Source organism: Protopterus annectens, chromosome 10.part0 (assembly GCF_019279795.1).
Source record: "Protopterus annectens isolate FY-2018-M chromosome 10.part0, PAN1.0, whole genome shotgun sequence".
Lineage (NCBI taxonomy): Eukaryota > Metazoa > Chordata > Ceratodontiformes > Protopteridae > Protopterus > Protopterus annectens.
The window spans coordinates 794220052-794237305 of NC_056744.1; the positions used below are offsets into that span (position 1 = coordinate 794220052).

At 44.9% G+C, this 17254-nt stretch overlaps 1 protein-coding gene across 4 annotated transcripts in view; it reads left to right on the forward strand.

Moving 5' to 3' along the window:
• The window catches only part of AGL (amylo-alpha-1, 6-glucosidase, 4-alpha-glucanotransferase), a 1248201-nt gene that overhangs the window by 1007877 nt on the left and 223070 nt on the right, over positions 1-17254 (forward strand). For all 4 annotated transcript variants that reach the window (XM_044085615.1, XM_044085617.1, XM_044085614.1 and 1 more), the window contains exon 29: positions 9933-10045. In XM_044085615.1, coding sequence (XP_043941550.1) covers positions 9933-10045 — 113 coding nt within the window. The remainder of the gene's footprint in view (positions 1-9932; positions 10046-17254) is intronic.

Here is a 17254-nt window from a genome sequence, read left to right on the forward strand (position 1 = left end):
ATTGAAATACTTGTCATGGAAGACTGCTTTTCTGTTGGCTATTACTTCTGCAAGAAGGGTGTCTGAGTTGCAGGCCCTTATGGCAGTAGAGCCCTTTTTGATTTTCCATAAGGATAGGGTATCATTACATACTAATCCTTCTTTTATGCCTAAGGTGGTTTCTAGTGTGGCTTTAAACCAAACTATTCATTTGCCTACGTTTTTTGCAGACCCTCAAAATAAAGGGGAAAAGATTTTGCACACTTTAGATGTACACAGGCAATTGCGTTATTATTTAAGCAGGACTAAGGATTTTAGGCAGTCTCAGCAGTTGTTTGTTTCTTTTGCTTTGAGTTCTCAGGGCAAGCCTGTGTCAAAACAAACTATTTCTAGGTGGATTGGCTTTTGCATTGCATTTTGTTATTCCCATCATGGCAAGGAGATTCCAGCTGGGATTAGGCCTCATTCCACTAGGGCTACTGCCACTTCAACAGCATTTCTAAGGGGGGTGGCAACTAAGGATATTTTGGAAGCAGCTACTTGGAGTTCAGTGCATACTTTCTCTAAACATTATCACCTTCCTATCTACTCTAAGTCTAGGGCTGGTTTTGCCACAGCTGTTTTGCAAGGCATGTTGTCAGCTCCTACTTCTTTATAATTTGCCAGCCTCCCTTACCTCTGCTTTGGGATTCTACCCAATAGTCAGGACTGCAGCAATGGAAGGCGAAGAACGTAGTACAGTTTTGTACCTACCATAAATGTAGATGTTCGAGGATTCCATTGCTCCTCCTTCCCCTCTGTATTTAGGGGTGGTTGTGTAGGTGAGTTTACATGTTTATATTTTTGTATATATTGTTGTATATATTGTACATGTTTTTGGTGCAGGTTTTTTGGGACTTGTCTTTTTAGGGTCTTCTGACATCTGGGGCAAGAAAAGACTGAGGATTTGACGTCGGTCATGCGCATTAGTACCCTGGTGCTGGCGTCAGTCTAATGCGCCCTGACCGACGCCGACGTTATACTCTGGTATTCGGGCCGACTGGACGCGGACTATACCCAATAGTCAGGACTGCAGCAATGGAATCCTCGAACATCTACATTTATGGTAGGTACAAAACTGTACTTTTCCCTCCCTCCCTCCCCTTTGTCTCTCTCTCTCTCTGTCTCTCTCTTCCTCTCTCCTTACAGGGATATTTTGGTATTTACTTTCTGCTGGTGGTGTTCTTCCACCATAACCTAGCTCCCTATTTGGGGGGCTCCTGACAGGGCAAGAAAAACTGATGTAATGGCGTTGGCTGCCTGATTTTATACCACTGACGACCCAATGTCAGTTCTGGAGTGACAGCAACCGACGCAGAAATACTAAGCCTCTGGTATTCGGGCAAATTGAGGGCTACCCCTGGCAGGGTAACCCAAATATGATGACTACAACAGTGAATACACTCGAACATCTACATTTATGGTAAGTGTACACAACTGTACTTTTTTTTGCTTAGGCCAGGAACACAACCATTCCGCTTGCTCAGTTTGTCAGCCATTTGTGCCGAAGACCCTACGCAGCCGTTTGGTCACTTTAAACCTCTACCTAGAAAATCAGCACCTTAAAACGGTTAGCCCCAAGAATGGATCCTGCATCGGAGGCCACATCCGAACCTCCATTCAAGAAGGCCAAGATTCCTAGGCCTTGCCCGCCTGCTGCTTCGCTACCTGACACCCCGGCAGATCCGTCGACTTCAGCGACGTCCTTTGAGAAAGCCATTGCACAGCCGATGACTGCCACATCCTCAGAGCTTACCCAGACACCAACTATGTCGAGGGGGAACCAGATTCTGTGATACCTCTGACCGGGAACCAGACTTCAGAAATGTTTGCCTCAAAACCTGACTCCAGGCCGGTTCCAACTTCCACCCCGGCAGAAAACCAAGCATACCTTCTCCTCTGCAGAAGCCCTACCAGATTGGCAGGCATTCACTTCCTCTCTCATGCAGGCCTTTATGGCCATTAGGCCTTCAGCCTCAACCTCCACTACTCTGCCTTTACTGAGCCCCTAGGTCTGCCTCTTCCCTCCCACCCATGACCTCTCAGGTTAGGGAGGAAGAGCTTGATTCCTCCTTTTCTTCTTCAGAGGACTCTATTTCATAAACCTCCCAGATTGCATCTCCCCAGGAGTAATAGTCTCATGATGAGGAATCTGTTGAAGGGGATTCTCCCCCTGAGGATATTACCTTTGGTGAGACCATCACCAAGATGAAATATTACTTCAAGTGGGATACTTCACAAATGACTGACATCCAAAAGAGGTATTTTGAGCTGCTTCTATTAGAATCCCACTCCCTTTTGGCTATCCCTCCGGTTTTACCTGCTTACATGGATGCTTTAATTCACCGTCTAAGGCCCCAGACTCAGAGCCACCTGCCTCTAAGTGCCCTGACCACTTGTATAAAGCGCCAGAGGAACAAAAATTTCTAGTTAAACCACCCTTGGTGGACCCAGCTGTGATTGCCACTGTCCCTGATAAACAGTCTAGACTGCTTCCTTCCGCCTCCCTCCTACCCACGGATAAAGATAGCAGATATATGGATAGGATGGGAAAGAAGGTGTACACATCCTCCACTTTGGCTTTCAGTGCCATTAATTATCAGACCCACATGACTAAGTATGCTCTAGACTTAGTGTCTCAAGCCTCCTCCATGCTGGCTTCTATTCCTGACAGCCCCATTAAGGCTGACATCTCCTTCAAACTGTCCTTGGCTCAGCAAGTAGCCAGGCACTCCATTAGATGCAGCTACAATGCTGCAGAAGCATCTACCCGCTCTGCAGCATCTGCTGGTATCCTCAGGAGATACTTCTGGCTGAGACTCCAGAATCTACCAGAATACTTCAGGTCCAAGATCTTTGAGGCCCCCCCCGGATCACAATTTCCTTTTTGGAAAACAATCTGCAGACCTCTTCAAGAATCTGCCGAAAAAAAAACATTCCCAAATATTATAGGAACTCCTGCCAAAACCACTTTTGTAAGGCGTAACCCTCGACAGACAGCTGCTTCCTCTTCCAGATCTAGAAGAGGGGCAAGAAGACCTACCATGTCCAGACCTACTTTACCACTTCCTCAGCCCAGACAATCGTTTCAGGATAGAGGAGGTCCCAATAATGCGTGACTGCCTTGCCCACCTACCACTTTCTGCACGCCTTCCTGACTGTCTCCCCTTCTGGCAAACCATTACCACAGACCAATGGGTCTTATCCATTATCCAAAAAAGATACTTCCTATCCTGGAAAGAAAAACACCAGGAAAGGCATTCCATTTCCCCCCAAAAAACAAATTCATCTCATGCCGCAAGTTTTGTCAGACCTGCTAAAGCTAGCCACCATAGAAGCTGTCCCCTCAGGACAGGAAGGAAAGGGATTCTACTCCCGTCTCTTCCTGGTCCCCAAAAAAGATGGCCTCTGGAGACCCATCTTAGATCTCTCCTTCCTAAATTTCCACCTTCAGGTATCCTCCTTCAAAATGCTGTCACTTCCCACTGCTGTCACTTATTCCAGCCAAGACCTTTATGGCCACTTTGGACCTAAAGAAGCCTACCTTACACATACCCATCAGGACATCCCACAGACAATTCCTGCATTTCTCTGGGCCTTCCTCTTATTTCCAATTTACTGCTTTGCCCTTTGGTTTATCCACCGCCCCCCCCTACTCTTCACAAAAGTTCACTGGTTTGCTATCAATGCTTGCCTCTCTCTTAACCCCCACACTTATGACTAGACTGGAGGTCAAGCTTTTCCTCAGAGGGGTTCTGCATTTTAACCCCCCCCCCCCAAGGAAACCTGTTTCCCAATCTTGGGATCTTAATTTTATGCTAGAAAAGCATACTCTGCCCCCCCATTGAACCAGCTTCTTCATCTTTTTTAAAGTTCTGTACTTGGAAAACCATCCTCCTTTTGGCCCGCACCTCTGTCACAAGGATTTCTGAGCTTCAGGCTGTCATGGCCATTCCCCCTTTTCTTATTTTACACAGACTTGAGTGACTGTGTCACGACTAACCATTCCTTCATGCCTGAGTAGTGAACAAGCTGTCTGTCAACCTTTTTGGTAAACCCAAAATTCAAAATGCTAAAACTTCAACAGCTGCTTCCTATGCTGGGCAGAGATGCCTGGTTGGCAACCTTAGACTTAAAGGAAGCTTACTTGCACATTCCAATAAGGGAATCTTGCAGGAAATACCTACACTTCAGAGCAGGCTCCATGCACTATCAGTTCTCTGCGCTTCCCTTTGGCTTATCTACTGCGCCTAGGGTATTCACAAAGTATCTAGCTCCAGCCATTGCATTTTGCAGGCAAAGAAATATTCAAATATACCCATACCTAGATGATTGTCTGAGTCAGGCAGAAAGCCAGGACATGCTATTAAAACATCTGGCATTTGTAAAGAAAGTTCTTACCTCGCTGGGGTACACCATAAATGAAAAGAAATCTCATCTAGTACCCTGCCAACAGATTGTATTCCTGGGAGCAAGCTTGAATACAACTTCCCAGGTGGCTTTCCTCACACCAGAGAAATAAGTTTATTTGACAGCCTACTAGAAACTACTGGCCACAAAGACCCAGCTATCTGCAAGGAAAATTCTGCAAGCCCTGGGGTTCATGGCCTCGTGTATTCTACTAATTCCATATGCAAGACTGCATATGAGGAAACTACAATGGTATCTAAAAAGCCTATGGTGCAAACATTCTTAGGACCTGGAAACAATGATTCCTATCATTCCTTGTGTAAAGGTAGAGTTCCTTTGGTGGGCAGAGGCCTGCCACCTCAACAAGGGGCTCCCTTTCAATCTACCCCTTGCTGCCCAAACCCTAACAACAGACACATCAGACTATGCATGGGGGGCTCACTTGGCAGAGCACTGCATTCAGGGCAAATGGAACCCGAGTCAGATGCACCTGCATATCAACCAAAAAGAAATGTTAGCTGTACAAAATTCCCCTGACAGCCTTCAAGGAACACATCCTTCCAGGACAATTATTGGTAAAGACTGACAACACCACAGTTATGTGGTACATAAACAAGCAGGGGGGAACCCACTCGTACCCTCTTTGCAGACTAGCCATGGCTCTGTGGAACACAGTCTTGAGCTCCCTAGTGCACCTTCAAGCTCAATTCCTGCCAGGCAAGCTAAATTCACTGGCAGACGACCTAAGCAGAAATCTCATGGACCCACACGAATGGAAACTGGAACCAAAAATATTCAACCTCTTGAGGAACAAATGGGGGACTCCAGAGATCGACCAGGTTTCCTCCCCCTGGAACTACCAATTGGACAAATTCTGCACAAGGACTCCCCACAGTCAAGCTTGGAAAGTGGATGCCCTGTCCTTTACTTGGGAAAGCCTCTTGGTTTATACCTTTCCCCCTCTGCTTCTCCTCTCGAAGGTTCTGCTAAAGATCAAACAGGACAAGCCAAGGACAATACTGATTGCACCAGACTGGCCACGTCAGCATTGGTACCCCCTCTTGTGCAGTATGATACTGCTGGAGTCATGGCACCTACCTCAGACATCTTCCCTGCTGTCCCAGCAGGCGGGCCAGATTCTGCACCCTCAGCTTCAAACCCTGAACCTTGCAGCCTGGCTAATCCCTTGAGCTCTCCAATAGCATCCCTCAGTAAGCAGGTGCTAGATGTTATTCTGGAAGCAAGGAGGCCTAGCACTAGAAAATCTTATGCTGCAAAGTGAAAAGATACTGTTCCTGGAGCCAAACTCAGGGGATGGGCACAACAGTGCCCAGTTTACCTCATATTCATCAGTACTTAACAGAAATGCTCCACAAGGGCCTATCCTTCTAGTCCATTAAATTTAATGCATCTGCCATTTGAGCACATTATAATACTAAACCACCCCTCTTCTCTCACCCCTTGCTAAAGCAGTTCCTCAGAGGGGCCAAAAATTTAAGACCCCCCCAGACAAGCCCCTACTCCAGCCCTGGGACCTTAACTTTGTATTGGAAAAGCTCACTCTCCCTCCATTTGAACCAGCTGCAACTGCAGAGTTGAAATTCCTTTCTTGGAAAATAGCCTTCCTTCTAGCCATCACTTCAGCAAGAAGAGTGTCTGAATTACAGGCCCTCATGGCAGTGGAGCCCTTCATTATCTTCCATGCAGACAGGGTTTTCCTCAGGACCAATCCTCCATTTATGCCCAAGGTGGTGTCTAGTGTGGCCCTAAATCAGTCCATTCATTTGCCTACCCCCCCCCCCCCCGAGTGTTTACAAAGTGGCTAGACCCAGCCATTGCCTTCTGCAAAACTCAGGGAATCCAGATTTACCCTTATCTGGATGACATCCTAATACTAGTAGAGTCGAAATATACCCTCTCAAGGCATTTGCACTTCAACATGTCCCTTCTGCAAAATCTAGGGTTCACCATCAACCTCCCAAAGTCCTCCTTGAACCCAGACCTGGACAAGATTTTCCTTGGCTGCAGAATCAGAACGGACAAAATGAAGGCTTTTCTCCCACAGGACAAGGTTCTATCCCTGACTTCCCACTTTAAGTAAGTCGTACACTCCCAGAAGGTGATGGCAAGGCAATTTCTTTGTCTCCTAGGCTTAATGGCAGCAACCATCACCATGCTACCACTGGCCAGAATGTACATGCAAGCTACAGTGGTACCTCAAAAACATTTGGTCCCAACACTACTTCACTTAGTACAGGTTATTCCCCTCCTTCCCTGTCTAAAGACAGAAATCAGCTGGTGGATCCAGCAAGTCCAACTAAACCCGGGACTTCCACTTCTCCCCCCCACCCCAACCAATACATACAGATGCCTTAGTTTCAGGTTGGGGGGCGACACTGGCATCCTACAGGGCTCAGGAAAAGTGGCCTCCTTCTCTACAGACCAAACACATCATTGTCAGGGAAATAACGGCTGTCTTCCTAGTTCTAAAGACCTTTTCCCCCCTTCTTGTACCAGGGTGCTTCTGATAGCGACGAACAATATCACTGTTATGTGGTACCTCAACAAACAGGGAGGAACAAAGGGCTATCAGCTGTGCAGACTGACCCAGCGGACCTTCTGCTCAAACACCTACCCCCCTCTAGCATGGAGAGTGGACGCTTTCAACATCTCTTGGGAGGGGAAGTTTCTTTATGCCCCCCCCCCTTCCCAGTGATTCAGAAAGTCCTCCTGAAAATCAAGAAGGACAAACCAAAAATCTTGTTAGTGACTCCCTACTGCCCAAAGCATCACTGGTTCCCCCTACTTCACAATTTAGCCAAGGACACTCACTACAAGTTACCCTACAAGGTGGACCTACTGACACAAGACAAAGGAACTCTTCTCCACCCACACTTTCAGATGTTATCCCTGCCTCTGTGAGTGATAAACGTTTGATCCCCTTCAGACACCACTACTCAGAGGATGTACTTTCAGTCCTGAGGGAGGCAAGGAAACCTACCATCAAAAAATCTTACCTGGCTAAATGGGAAAGATTTACAAAGTGGTGTCTGGACAAGGGAAGAGACCCTTGCTCTGCTGATGCCCCCTTGTTCTTGCTTGTGTGTCAATTGATTAAAAGCAGACTTTCCTATTCTTCAGTGAAAGTACACCTTTCTGCTATATAAGCCTGCTTGCCCCTTGATCCCTCCTTGCTAGCCAGGCTCAACGAAAAGCTCTTCCTTAAAGGGGTCTTACACATGAGACCGCCAAAGAAACCTATCCGTCCGCCCTGTGACCTTAACTACATCCTGGAAAAACTTACCCAACACCCTTTCAAACCGGCTGGGACTTCTTCCCTACAGATGTGTACATGGAAAACTGTCCTTCTGGTGGCTATCGCTTCAGCCAGAAGGGTGTTAGAGTTGCAGGCCTTAATGGCCTGCTGCCCCTATACCACCTTCCCCAAAGACAGAGTCACCCTGCAAATTAATCCCTCCTTTATGCCCAAGGTGGTCAATGACTTGTCTCTAAACCAATCTATCCAGCTACCCACTTTTCTTTCCCTTTTCCACGAATGAAGGGGAGAGGATACTGCACTCCTTGGATGTGCACAGGCAACTAACATTCCACCTAGACAAAACCAAAACCATTAGGAAATCTAAGCAACTTTGTCTCCTTCCACCCCAGAGCCCTGGGCAAGGCAGTCTCTAAACAAACCATTGCATGCTGGATCAAGAAAACCATTTACCTCTGCTACTCCCACCATGGAAAAAAACCTCCAGTGGGAGTAAAAGCCCATTCCACTAGGGCAGTGGTTGCCTCCAAGGCTTTCATAAAAAGTCTGGACACGGCATCCATTATGGAAGCAGCCACATGGTCCACTATCCACACTTTCACCAAACATTACAAACGAAGTCTCCAGAGCACGGGCAGGATTCACCAGGGCAATCCTACAGGGCTTTGTAGAATCCTCTTCAGCATCCGCCACCCTCTGGTACTCTCCCACAACTAGAATACTACAACATAGGAATAGAAGGACATAGAATAGTTGTGTAAAATCTTACCATAACCATAGATTTCCTTCTCTTCCATGTTGCAGTATTCCTCCCCACCCACCATTACCCTCTCTTCATTCTCCTTTATTCCCAGCTAATACCTGGACCTATCTGTGCTACTGAAGGACACCAAGGTCACACACCTGTCCCCACTGGCATTCCTCCTGCTGGGCCTTCTCTACCTGCTGGCCTTCATGTTCTGAGGATTGTGCTTGCAGACATCACATTTAAGCCCCTGGTTTATAGCCTTACGTCTGACGTCCCACGCACGCTGCAACAGCCAAGCTGAAGCTTTTGTATAGGAGCCAATGTACGAGTTGCCTGAGGGCAGGAGATCCCACAACTAGAATACTACAACATGGAAGAGAAGGACATCTATGGTAAGATTTCACACGGCTATTCTTTCTGAGTGTTTGCATCCATACATCACCTTTATGCCCTACTCCTTGCTCGGGGCGCATACTTGTGATGTACCACATCTGTAAGATCTGAAGGATTTGGTATACTGGTTGAATATTGTGCTATCCTTGGCAGGATATCCCTTCTGTACAGAGTACTGCAACAGTGAAAGGAAGGAAATGTACTGTTATGATAAGATTGTACACAAGTGTACTTTCCTCAGGCCATATTTTTAAGGGGTTCAGTAGTGGATAATTCCATACATCCAGTAAAGAAGCAACCAACTGAACAAATACATAACTTTATTAGAAAGCCAAGAACTGTCTTTTTCCAAGGATGGTTTCTACATCCAGGCAAGATTACTGGTCTGGCTGAGACTGAAATTATTTTCTTAATTTAGTACATATTTGTTTCCGGTTAAACTTTGTGAAACTATGCTGTTGATCATATTTTTATCTGTAGAGAATTTTTGTGTGTATAACGTTCTCTCCAGCATAATATTTTTTTCTAAATTTAAACTAAATGTTGCAAACAGTATATCCAGTGTAACAGAACTTAATTGTGCTTGTAAACGTAACAATTTGGCATCAGCTTCCATCCATTTTATTTCCCCAGGTAGGAGTGAGGAGTGGAGACAACCCTTCCACCACACAAATGTGAATAGCACTGAATATTGTTTTTATTTTCAGTGAATATGTAGGGATAGGTAAAATGGAGAAGCAAAACAAGTCTAAAACTTTGCAAATTCCTGCCACCTGCTCTGTTTCTGAATATAGAAACTTGCACATGAACATCAGTAGTCTTTTACTATCTTGATAAAAATCCACAGACTTGTATCTCCATGAAAACCCTAGCAGAAAGAACAAGGGAGCTGGTTGGTAATAAGAGAAAGCTGGCCTTTTCTCATTGAAAGCCACTATTGACTTAACCATAGCTTAATTTCCATATCTGTAGATGAGTAAATGAATACGATATTATAAGTATACATAATCTTTTTTTTTTTTTTTTGTATAAATGCACCACTTTAATTTATTTTGTTTCTGCCATTTTAAATGCATTTCTTTTTAGGGATGGATCTGCAGTAGAAATAGTGGGATTGAGTAAATCAGCTGTTCACTGGCTTGCAGAACTCCACAAGAAAAAAATGTTTCCCTACCAAGGAGTCACAGTCCTAAGGAATGGTGAGGATGTTCTTAACTTTTTAAAATATAATAAATTAAGAATTCTTGGAGAAAGAAGCTGTAATTTTGTCTGTTTATAAGTTATGTTTCGCTTAAAAGTCATAATGGCCTGCAACACTTATAGAGTCAGGAAATGTCAAAGATCTGTGGGTAGTTTATTGTATTTAATTTATTTTTGCTGGATTTAAATAATGAATTCCTAATTTTGGACACCAAAAGTCTGTGGAGCAAGATGTGCCATATATCATCATGTACAAGTTGAGAGATTTTACTCAAAAAATTGGCCTTAAAACAAGGTTGACTTATGTATGATGTATACAGTGATCTCAAGGAAATGAAAGAAGTAATGGCCACAGTGATCTCAAGGAGTTGAAAGAAGCAGTGGCCACATTATTGTATTTCTGTTTGCTCCTGTAATTCAAGCAGCCCCACCCTGATAACTTTAATCAAACAATTAAAAAGTCCATAATATGTACCGTTACCACGACCCAGTGATAAGTGTTTCTACAGCCTGCAGGAGAAGTCTGCAATATAAAAAAATCCCTAGGAATAACACTAAAAGATAACAGCAATTTGGTGCCTGCCAGAAAAACTGTCCTTGATGATACCAGTACATCTGGTGTCCTGCCAGATAAACTTGCACGAGAAAAGTGTCCTTGAAGATCAGTAATTTTGTGTTTGTATTTCTTCATTTCTTTGCATTTATAATACATGCAAAAATAACTCCTAAGGAAAAATAAAACTATTAAGTACCTGCAAAAGAAGAAAATGTCACTGAAGTTAACATTGCATGGAAAAGCTTGGTCTAGTAGAGCTGCTGTTACTCAAAGCTGCATTTCTCATCCTGATCAGTGGACAGCATTTATTCCCACTGCCCACAGATTACCAGCATTTCTGTTCCGTCAGAGAAACTTGCAAGACAAAAATAATTTCTAAAGACACCAGTAGCATATTCCTTTTTATCTGATGTCTTGAAAGGAAAACTGCAAAAAAAAAAAAAAAAACTGTCCCTGAGGATCTATCATTCATTCCATAAATCCTTAGGTCTAGACCGTCTACTCTTAACACCTTCCTTGACACCCAGCATTTTAAGTGTTTATCCCAATCCAAAATGGCTGACTCTTCATCTTCGAATGTCTCTCTTTTGCTGAAGAAAGTGCTTAAGAGGCCTTGAATGGATCAGCAGTCAAACTTTTCTGACTTTGACATACCCACTGAGGTTACAGAACCTGTGGTACATCAGGCTACTGCTCAACTGCTCAACTGCCCACTACTAAGATTCTGTTAAAGGCCGGTATAGCTTCTGTGGTCTTGCAGACAGCAAATACATCTGAAGATCTGCACCTAATTATGTCAGAAGGTCAGAAAGATTAAGAATGTGGGCTGTCCCTCAGGTTTTAGGGAGAGAGAGAGGATGGTCTTTTCGCAAGGGTTGCTTAAAGCGATTGTATCCTTTAAACCTCACAGCTTTGGGTCTCCACTATGAGAACCTACTCCCATAAAACTCATCCTGGTTTTCTCCTCTTCTGTTGAGGAGCAGGCTGATGATTCAAACCATTCTCTGAACTGTTTCTCTCAGATGCATCCCCAGGGCAAATTTCTTCTGACGAGGGGGACTTCCTCTCGCCTGTTTCACCTGTTGAGAAAGCTTCCTTTGGTGAGACTTTACAGAACATGATGAAACACTTTGACAATCTGCTCAGATCTCTGCTGTCCAGAAGAGGTATTACCTTAAGGATGATAGGATTTTAATATCTCAGACATTTTTTCTCTGAAGAGGTTGTACAAGCCTTTAAGAGGCTAGGAGATCCACCACTAGAAAGTCTTACACAGCAAAGTGGAAATGGTTTTCTTTCTGGTGCTGCAAATGGTCAAGACCTACTCTTAGCATGAGTTCCTGTAGTTTTGCAATATCTCTGAACTTCTTCGATCAAGCTTTGCCTACTCTTCCACAACATTTTACTGGTTTGCTATCGATGCTTGCCTCTCTCTTAACCCCCACACTTATGACTAGACTGGAGGTCAAGCTTTTCCTCAGAGGGGTTCTGCATTTTAATCCCCCCCCCCCCAGGAAACCTGTTTCCCAATCATGGGATCTTAATTTTATGCTAGAAAAGCATACTCTGCCCCCCCATTGAACCAGCTTCTTCATCTTTTTTAAAGTTCTGTACTTGGGAAAACCATCCTCCTTTTGGCCCGCACCTCTGCCACAAGGATTTCTGAGCTTCAGGCTGTCATGGCCATTCCCCCTTTTCTTATTTTACACAGACTGAGTGACTGTGTCACGACTAACCATTCCTTCATACCTGAGTAGTGAACAAGCTGTCTGTCAACCTTTTTGGTAAACCCAAAATTCAAAATGCTAACACTTAAACAGCTGCTTCCTATGCTGGGCAGAGATGCCTGGTTGGCAACCTTAGAATTAAAGGAAGCTTACTTGCACATTCCAATAAGGGAATCTTGCAGGAAATACCTACACTTCAGAGCAGGCTCCATGCACTATCAGTTCTCTGTGCTTCCCTTTGGCTTATCTACTGTGCCTAGGGTATTCACAAAGTATCTAGCTCCAGCCATTGCATTTTGCAGGCAGAGAAATATTCAAATATACCCATACCTAGACGATTGTCTGAGTCAGGCAGAAAGCCAGGACATGCTATTAAAAAGTTTTTACCTCGCTGGGGTACACCATAAATGTAAAGAAATCTCATCTAGTACCCTGCCAACAGATTGTATTCCTGGGAGCAAGCTTGAATACAACTTCCCAGGTGGCTTTCCTCACACCAGAGAAATAAGTTTATTTGACAGCCTACTAGAAACTACTGGCCACAAAGACCCAGCTATCTGCAAGGAAAATTCTGCAAGCCCTGGGGTTCATGGCCTCGTGTATTCTACTAATTCCATATGCAAGACTGCATATGAGGAAACTACAATGGTATCTAAAAAGCCTATGGTGCAAACATTCTTATGACCTGGAAACAATGATTCCTATCATTCCTTGTGTAAAGGTAGAGTTCCTTTGGTGGGAAGAGGCCTGCCACCTCAACAAGGGGCTCCCTTTCAATCTACCCCATGCTGCCCAAACCCTAACAACAGACACATCAGACTATGCATGGGGGGCTCACTTGGCAGGGCACTGCATTCAGGGCAAATGGAACCAGAGTCAGATGCACCTGCATATCAACCAAAAAGAAATGTTAGCTGTACAAAATTCCCTTGACAGCCTTCAAGGAACACATCCTTCCAGGACAATTATTGGTAAAGACTACCAACACCACAGTTATGTGGTACATAAACAAGTAGGGGGGAACCCACTCGTACCCTCTTTGCAGACTAGCCATGGCTCTGTGGAACACAGTCTTGAGCTCCCTAGTGCACCTTCAAGCTCAATTCCTGCCAGGCAAGCTAAATTCAATGGCAGACGACCTAAGCAGAAATCTCATGGACCCACACGAATGGAAACTGGAACCAAAAATATTCAACCTCTTGAGGAACAAATGGGGGACTCCAGAGATCGACCAGTTTTCCTCCCCCTGGAACTACCAATTGGACAAATTCTGCACAAGGACTCCCCACAGTCAAGCTTGGAAAGTGGATGCCCTGTCCTTTACTTGGGAAAGCCTTTTGGTTTATACCTTTCCCCCTCTGCTTCTCCTCTCAAAGGTTCTGCTAAAGATCAAACAGGACAAGCCAAGGACAATACTGATTGCACCAGACTGGCCATGCCAGCATTGGTGCCCCCTCTTGTGCAGTATGATACTGCTGGAGCTATGGCACCTACCTCAGACATCTTCCCTGCTGTCCCAACAGGCGGGCCAGATTCTGCACCCTCAGCTTCAAACCCTGAACCTTGCAGCCTGGCTAATCCCTTGAGCTCTCCAATAGCATCCCTCAGTAAGCAGGTGCTAGATGTTATTCTGGAAGCAAGGAGGCCTAGCACTAGAAAATCTTATGCTGCAAAGTGGAAAAGATACTGTTCCTGGAGCCAAACTCAGGGGATGGGCACAACAGTGCCCAGTTTACCTCATATTCATCAGTACTTAACAGAAATGCTCCACAAGGGCCTATCCTTCTAGTCCATTAAATTTAATGCATCTGCCATTTGAGCACATTATAATACTAAACCACCCCTCTTCTCTCACCCCTTGCTAAAGCAGTTCCTCAGAGGGGCCAGAAATTTAAGACCCCCCAGACAAGCCCCTACTCCAGCCCTGAGACCTTAACTTTGTATTGGAAAAGCTCACTCTTCCTTCATTTGAACCAGCTGCAACTGCAGAGTTGAAATTCCTTTCTTGGAAAATAGCCTTCCTTCTAGCCATCACTTCAGCAAGAAGAGTGTCTGACTTACAGGCCCTCATGGCAGTGGAGCCCTTCATTATCTTCCATGCAGACAGGGTTTTCCTCAGGACCAATCCTCCATTTATGCCCAAGGTGGTGTCTACTGTGGCCCTAAATCAGTCCATTCATTTGCCTACCTCCCCCCGGGTCCACAAAACAAAGGTGAATGAATACTGCACTCTTTGGATGTGCACAGACAATTTAGATTTTATTTGGACAGGACCAAGCCTCTCAGAAAATCTGAACAGCTGCTAGCTGACTTTGCTGCAGGGGCAGAGGGGAGGGCCATTTCAAAGCAAACCATTTCTAAATGGATAGCCCATTGCATTAATTTCTGCTATAAGCACCATGGAAAAACTACCCCACAGCGGGTAAGATCACATTCCACCAGGGCTGCATCTACCTCTGCAGCCTTCCTCAGAGGAGTCCCTACCAGGGACATCCTAGAAGCTGCTACCTGGAGCTCTGTACATACCTTCATCAAGCATTACCACACACCTATTTTTTTTCTAAATCCAGAGCTGGTTTTGCCACTACAGGCTTGCAGGGCTTAATAGCTGGTCCTAATGCTCTCTAAATTCCTCCTCCCTTCCTTAGCTTTGGGAATCAACCCAAATGTAATGACTGCAACAGTGAAACATGAAGAACATAGTACAATTGTGTACACTTACCATAAATGTAGATGTCTGAGTGTATTCACTGTTGCAGTCCTGGTTACCCTCCCTCCAGCCCCCTGACTTCTCTTGGCCCTACCTTCCTTCTCGTTTGGTGTATTTAAGCTTTCTGGTGTATTTGCTTTTTGTTGGAGGTGTAACCTAACATATAATTGCTTCCCATTATGGGGGCACCTGACATCTGGGGCAAAAGAAAATGATGTAATGGCGTCGGCTGCATGTTTTATACCCCTGACGACCTGACATCATGGAAGAAGAGACGGCATCCGATGCAGGAATCCAAGACTTTGATATTCAGGCCGGCTGAGGGCTGCCTGCAGGCACATAACCCAAATGTAATGACTCCAACAGTGAATACACTCGAACATCTACATTTATGGTAAGTGCACACAACTGTACTGTCTGAGGCTGCCTTGACTTTGGCCGTGAGCATGTCTTTGGAGGTAGAACAGACATCCATTCAGGATGTTGCGGGGGAACATAGCTTGTTATTATGGAGGGCTTGGGGTGGTACCACAAATTCTAGTGAGAAAAAATTCACTCAGACACTTGTGAATGTAGGCCTTCGTCTTGTCCTCCAACATTGCATAAAAAGTTTCTCCTGCAAGAAAAAATACAAAAAAATAAGCATTTGTCCCCTGCTAAAAAGGCCCAAACTGATTGGCAGTCTTTTTAAAGCCTGTTTTGGGCTTTTATGGCACTCACGCTGCCTTTTTCTTTGCCTGTCCCAACTCTTGCTCCCCTTCCTTCACAGAAAAGGATTAGGGACAATGATTCCTCAGAGTTTTCCTTAAATGAAGAGTAATCCCTGGGTTACTTAACACAAATTCCCTCTCTTCAGGAATATGTTTCCCCTGAGGAGGAGTCATTAGGTGCTGTTTCCCCTGTGAAAGAGATTTCATTTGGTGAAACTCTGCTGAAAATGGAGAACATTTCAAGCAGTACACCTCCCAAATTTCTGATGTCCAAAAAAGGTACTCAGTGTCTACAAGTTGAGCTCCCTAGCCCCTGTGCAGTTCCTCCAGTGCATTCTGCTTTTCTGGATGCCTTTCATAATGCTTCCCAAACTCCAGACTCCCAGGGCCTGGCTCCCACGAAGCCAGACCACTTCTACAAGGTCCCTGAGGATTGTAAGTTCCTCTTTAGGTGTCCTGCTGCAGACCCAGCAGTCATTTCTACAGCAACAGATAAACCATCTAGGTTGCTTCCTTCTGCCTCCCTTCTCCCATCAGACAAAGAGAGTAGAACCCTAGAGAGGTTGGGAAAAAAGGCCTATACTTCACCCACCTTGGCTTTCAAGGCCATCAGTTATCAGACACATGACCAAGTGCTCCTTACAGCTTTTGTCTCAAGCATCAAGGTGCCATTTCAGATCTTCAGGATTCAGAAGGAAAAGCCTTGGCTGTGTCTATCTTGCGAGCTTCCTCCTGAGTGGCATGACACTCCATTAAGTGTAGCTGTGATGCCATGATGTGGGCAGCTTCCACTGGTCCAGTTCTCAGAAGATTTTCTTGGCTTGGGTTACAGCCCCTACAGAATGACTTCAAATCTAAATTAATGGATACACCATTAGATAATTCAGCCTTATTTGATCCGGCAGCAGCTTTTCTCTAAGCCCCTACAAGAAAAAAACTAAGAAACTCATAGTTGAAACACATCTTCCTGTCTTCATCCACAGCTGCATTCAGCATTCCTCTAATAAGACTTTGAGTAGGCAAGAGACAACAGAATACTTAGGTGTTCTCAGGCACCCTCACAACAAAGACAGTCCCTTTCTGAAAAAGCATGGAGTCTGTGACTGTCCTGCAGATGTCTCCCTTTCCCTTCACCTTTCAAATCCTCACAGGGTCTGGGAAAGCATCACCCAAGACACCTGGTTCTTTCCACAATCAAAAAAGGATACTTCATGGTTTGGCACTCAACCTCCCACCCCTTAATGGGCATCCGTCAACCCCCACCTCCCAAAAAAAAAGAACAGCTGCCCCACTTCCTAAACTGCTTTGGGAGCTTTGGCAACAGGGCACTGTCCAAAGGGTTCTTCAAACCTCAGAAGGGAAAGTTTTTTTCAAGGATGTACTTATACCCATAAAGGATGGTCCCTGGAAACCAATCCTGGATTTATCTCATCTTGGCACTTTCTTAAAGGTCTCTTCCTTCAGAATATTGACTCTTCAAACTCCAAAATCTAGGGACTAACATT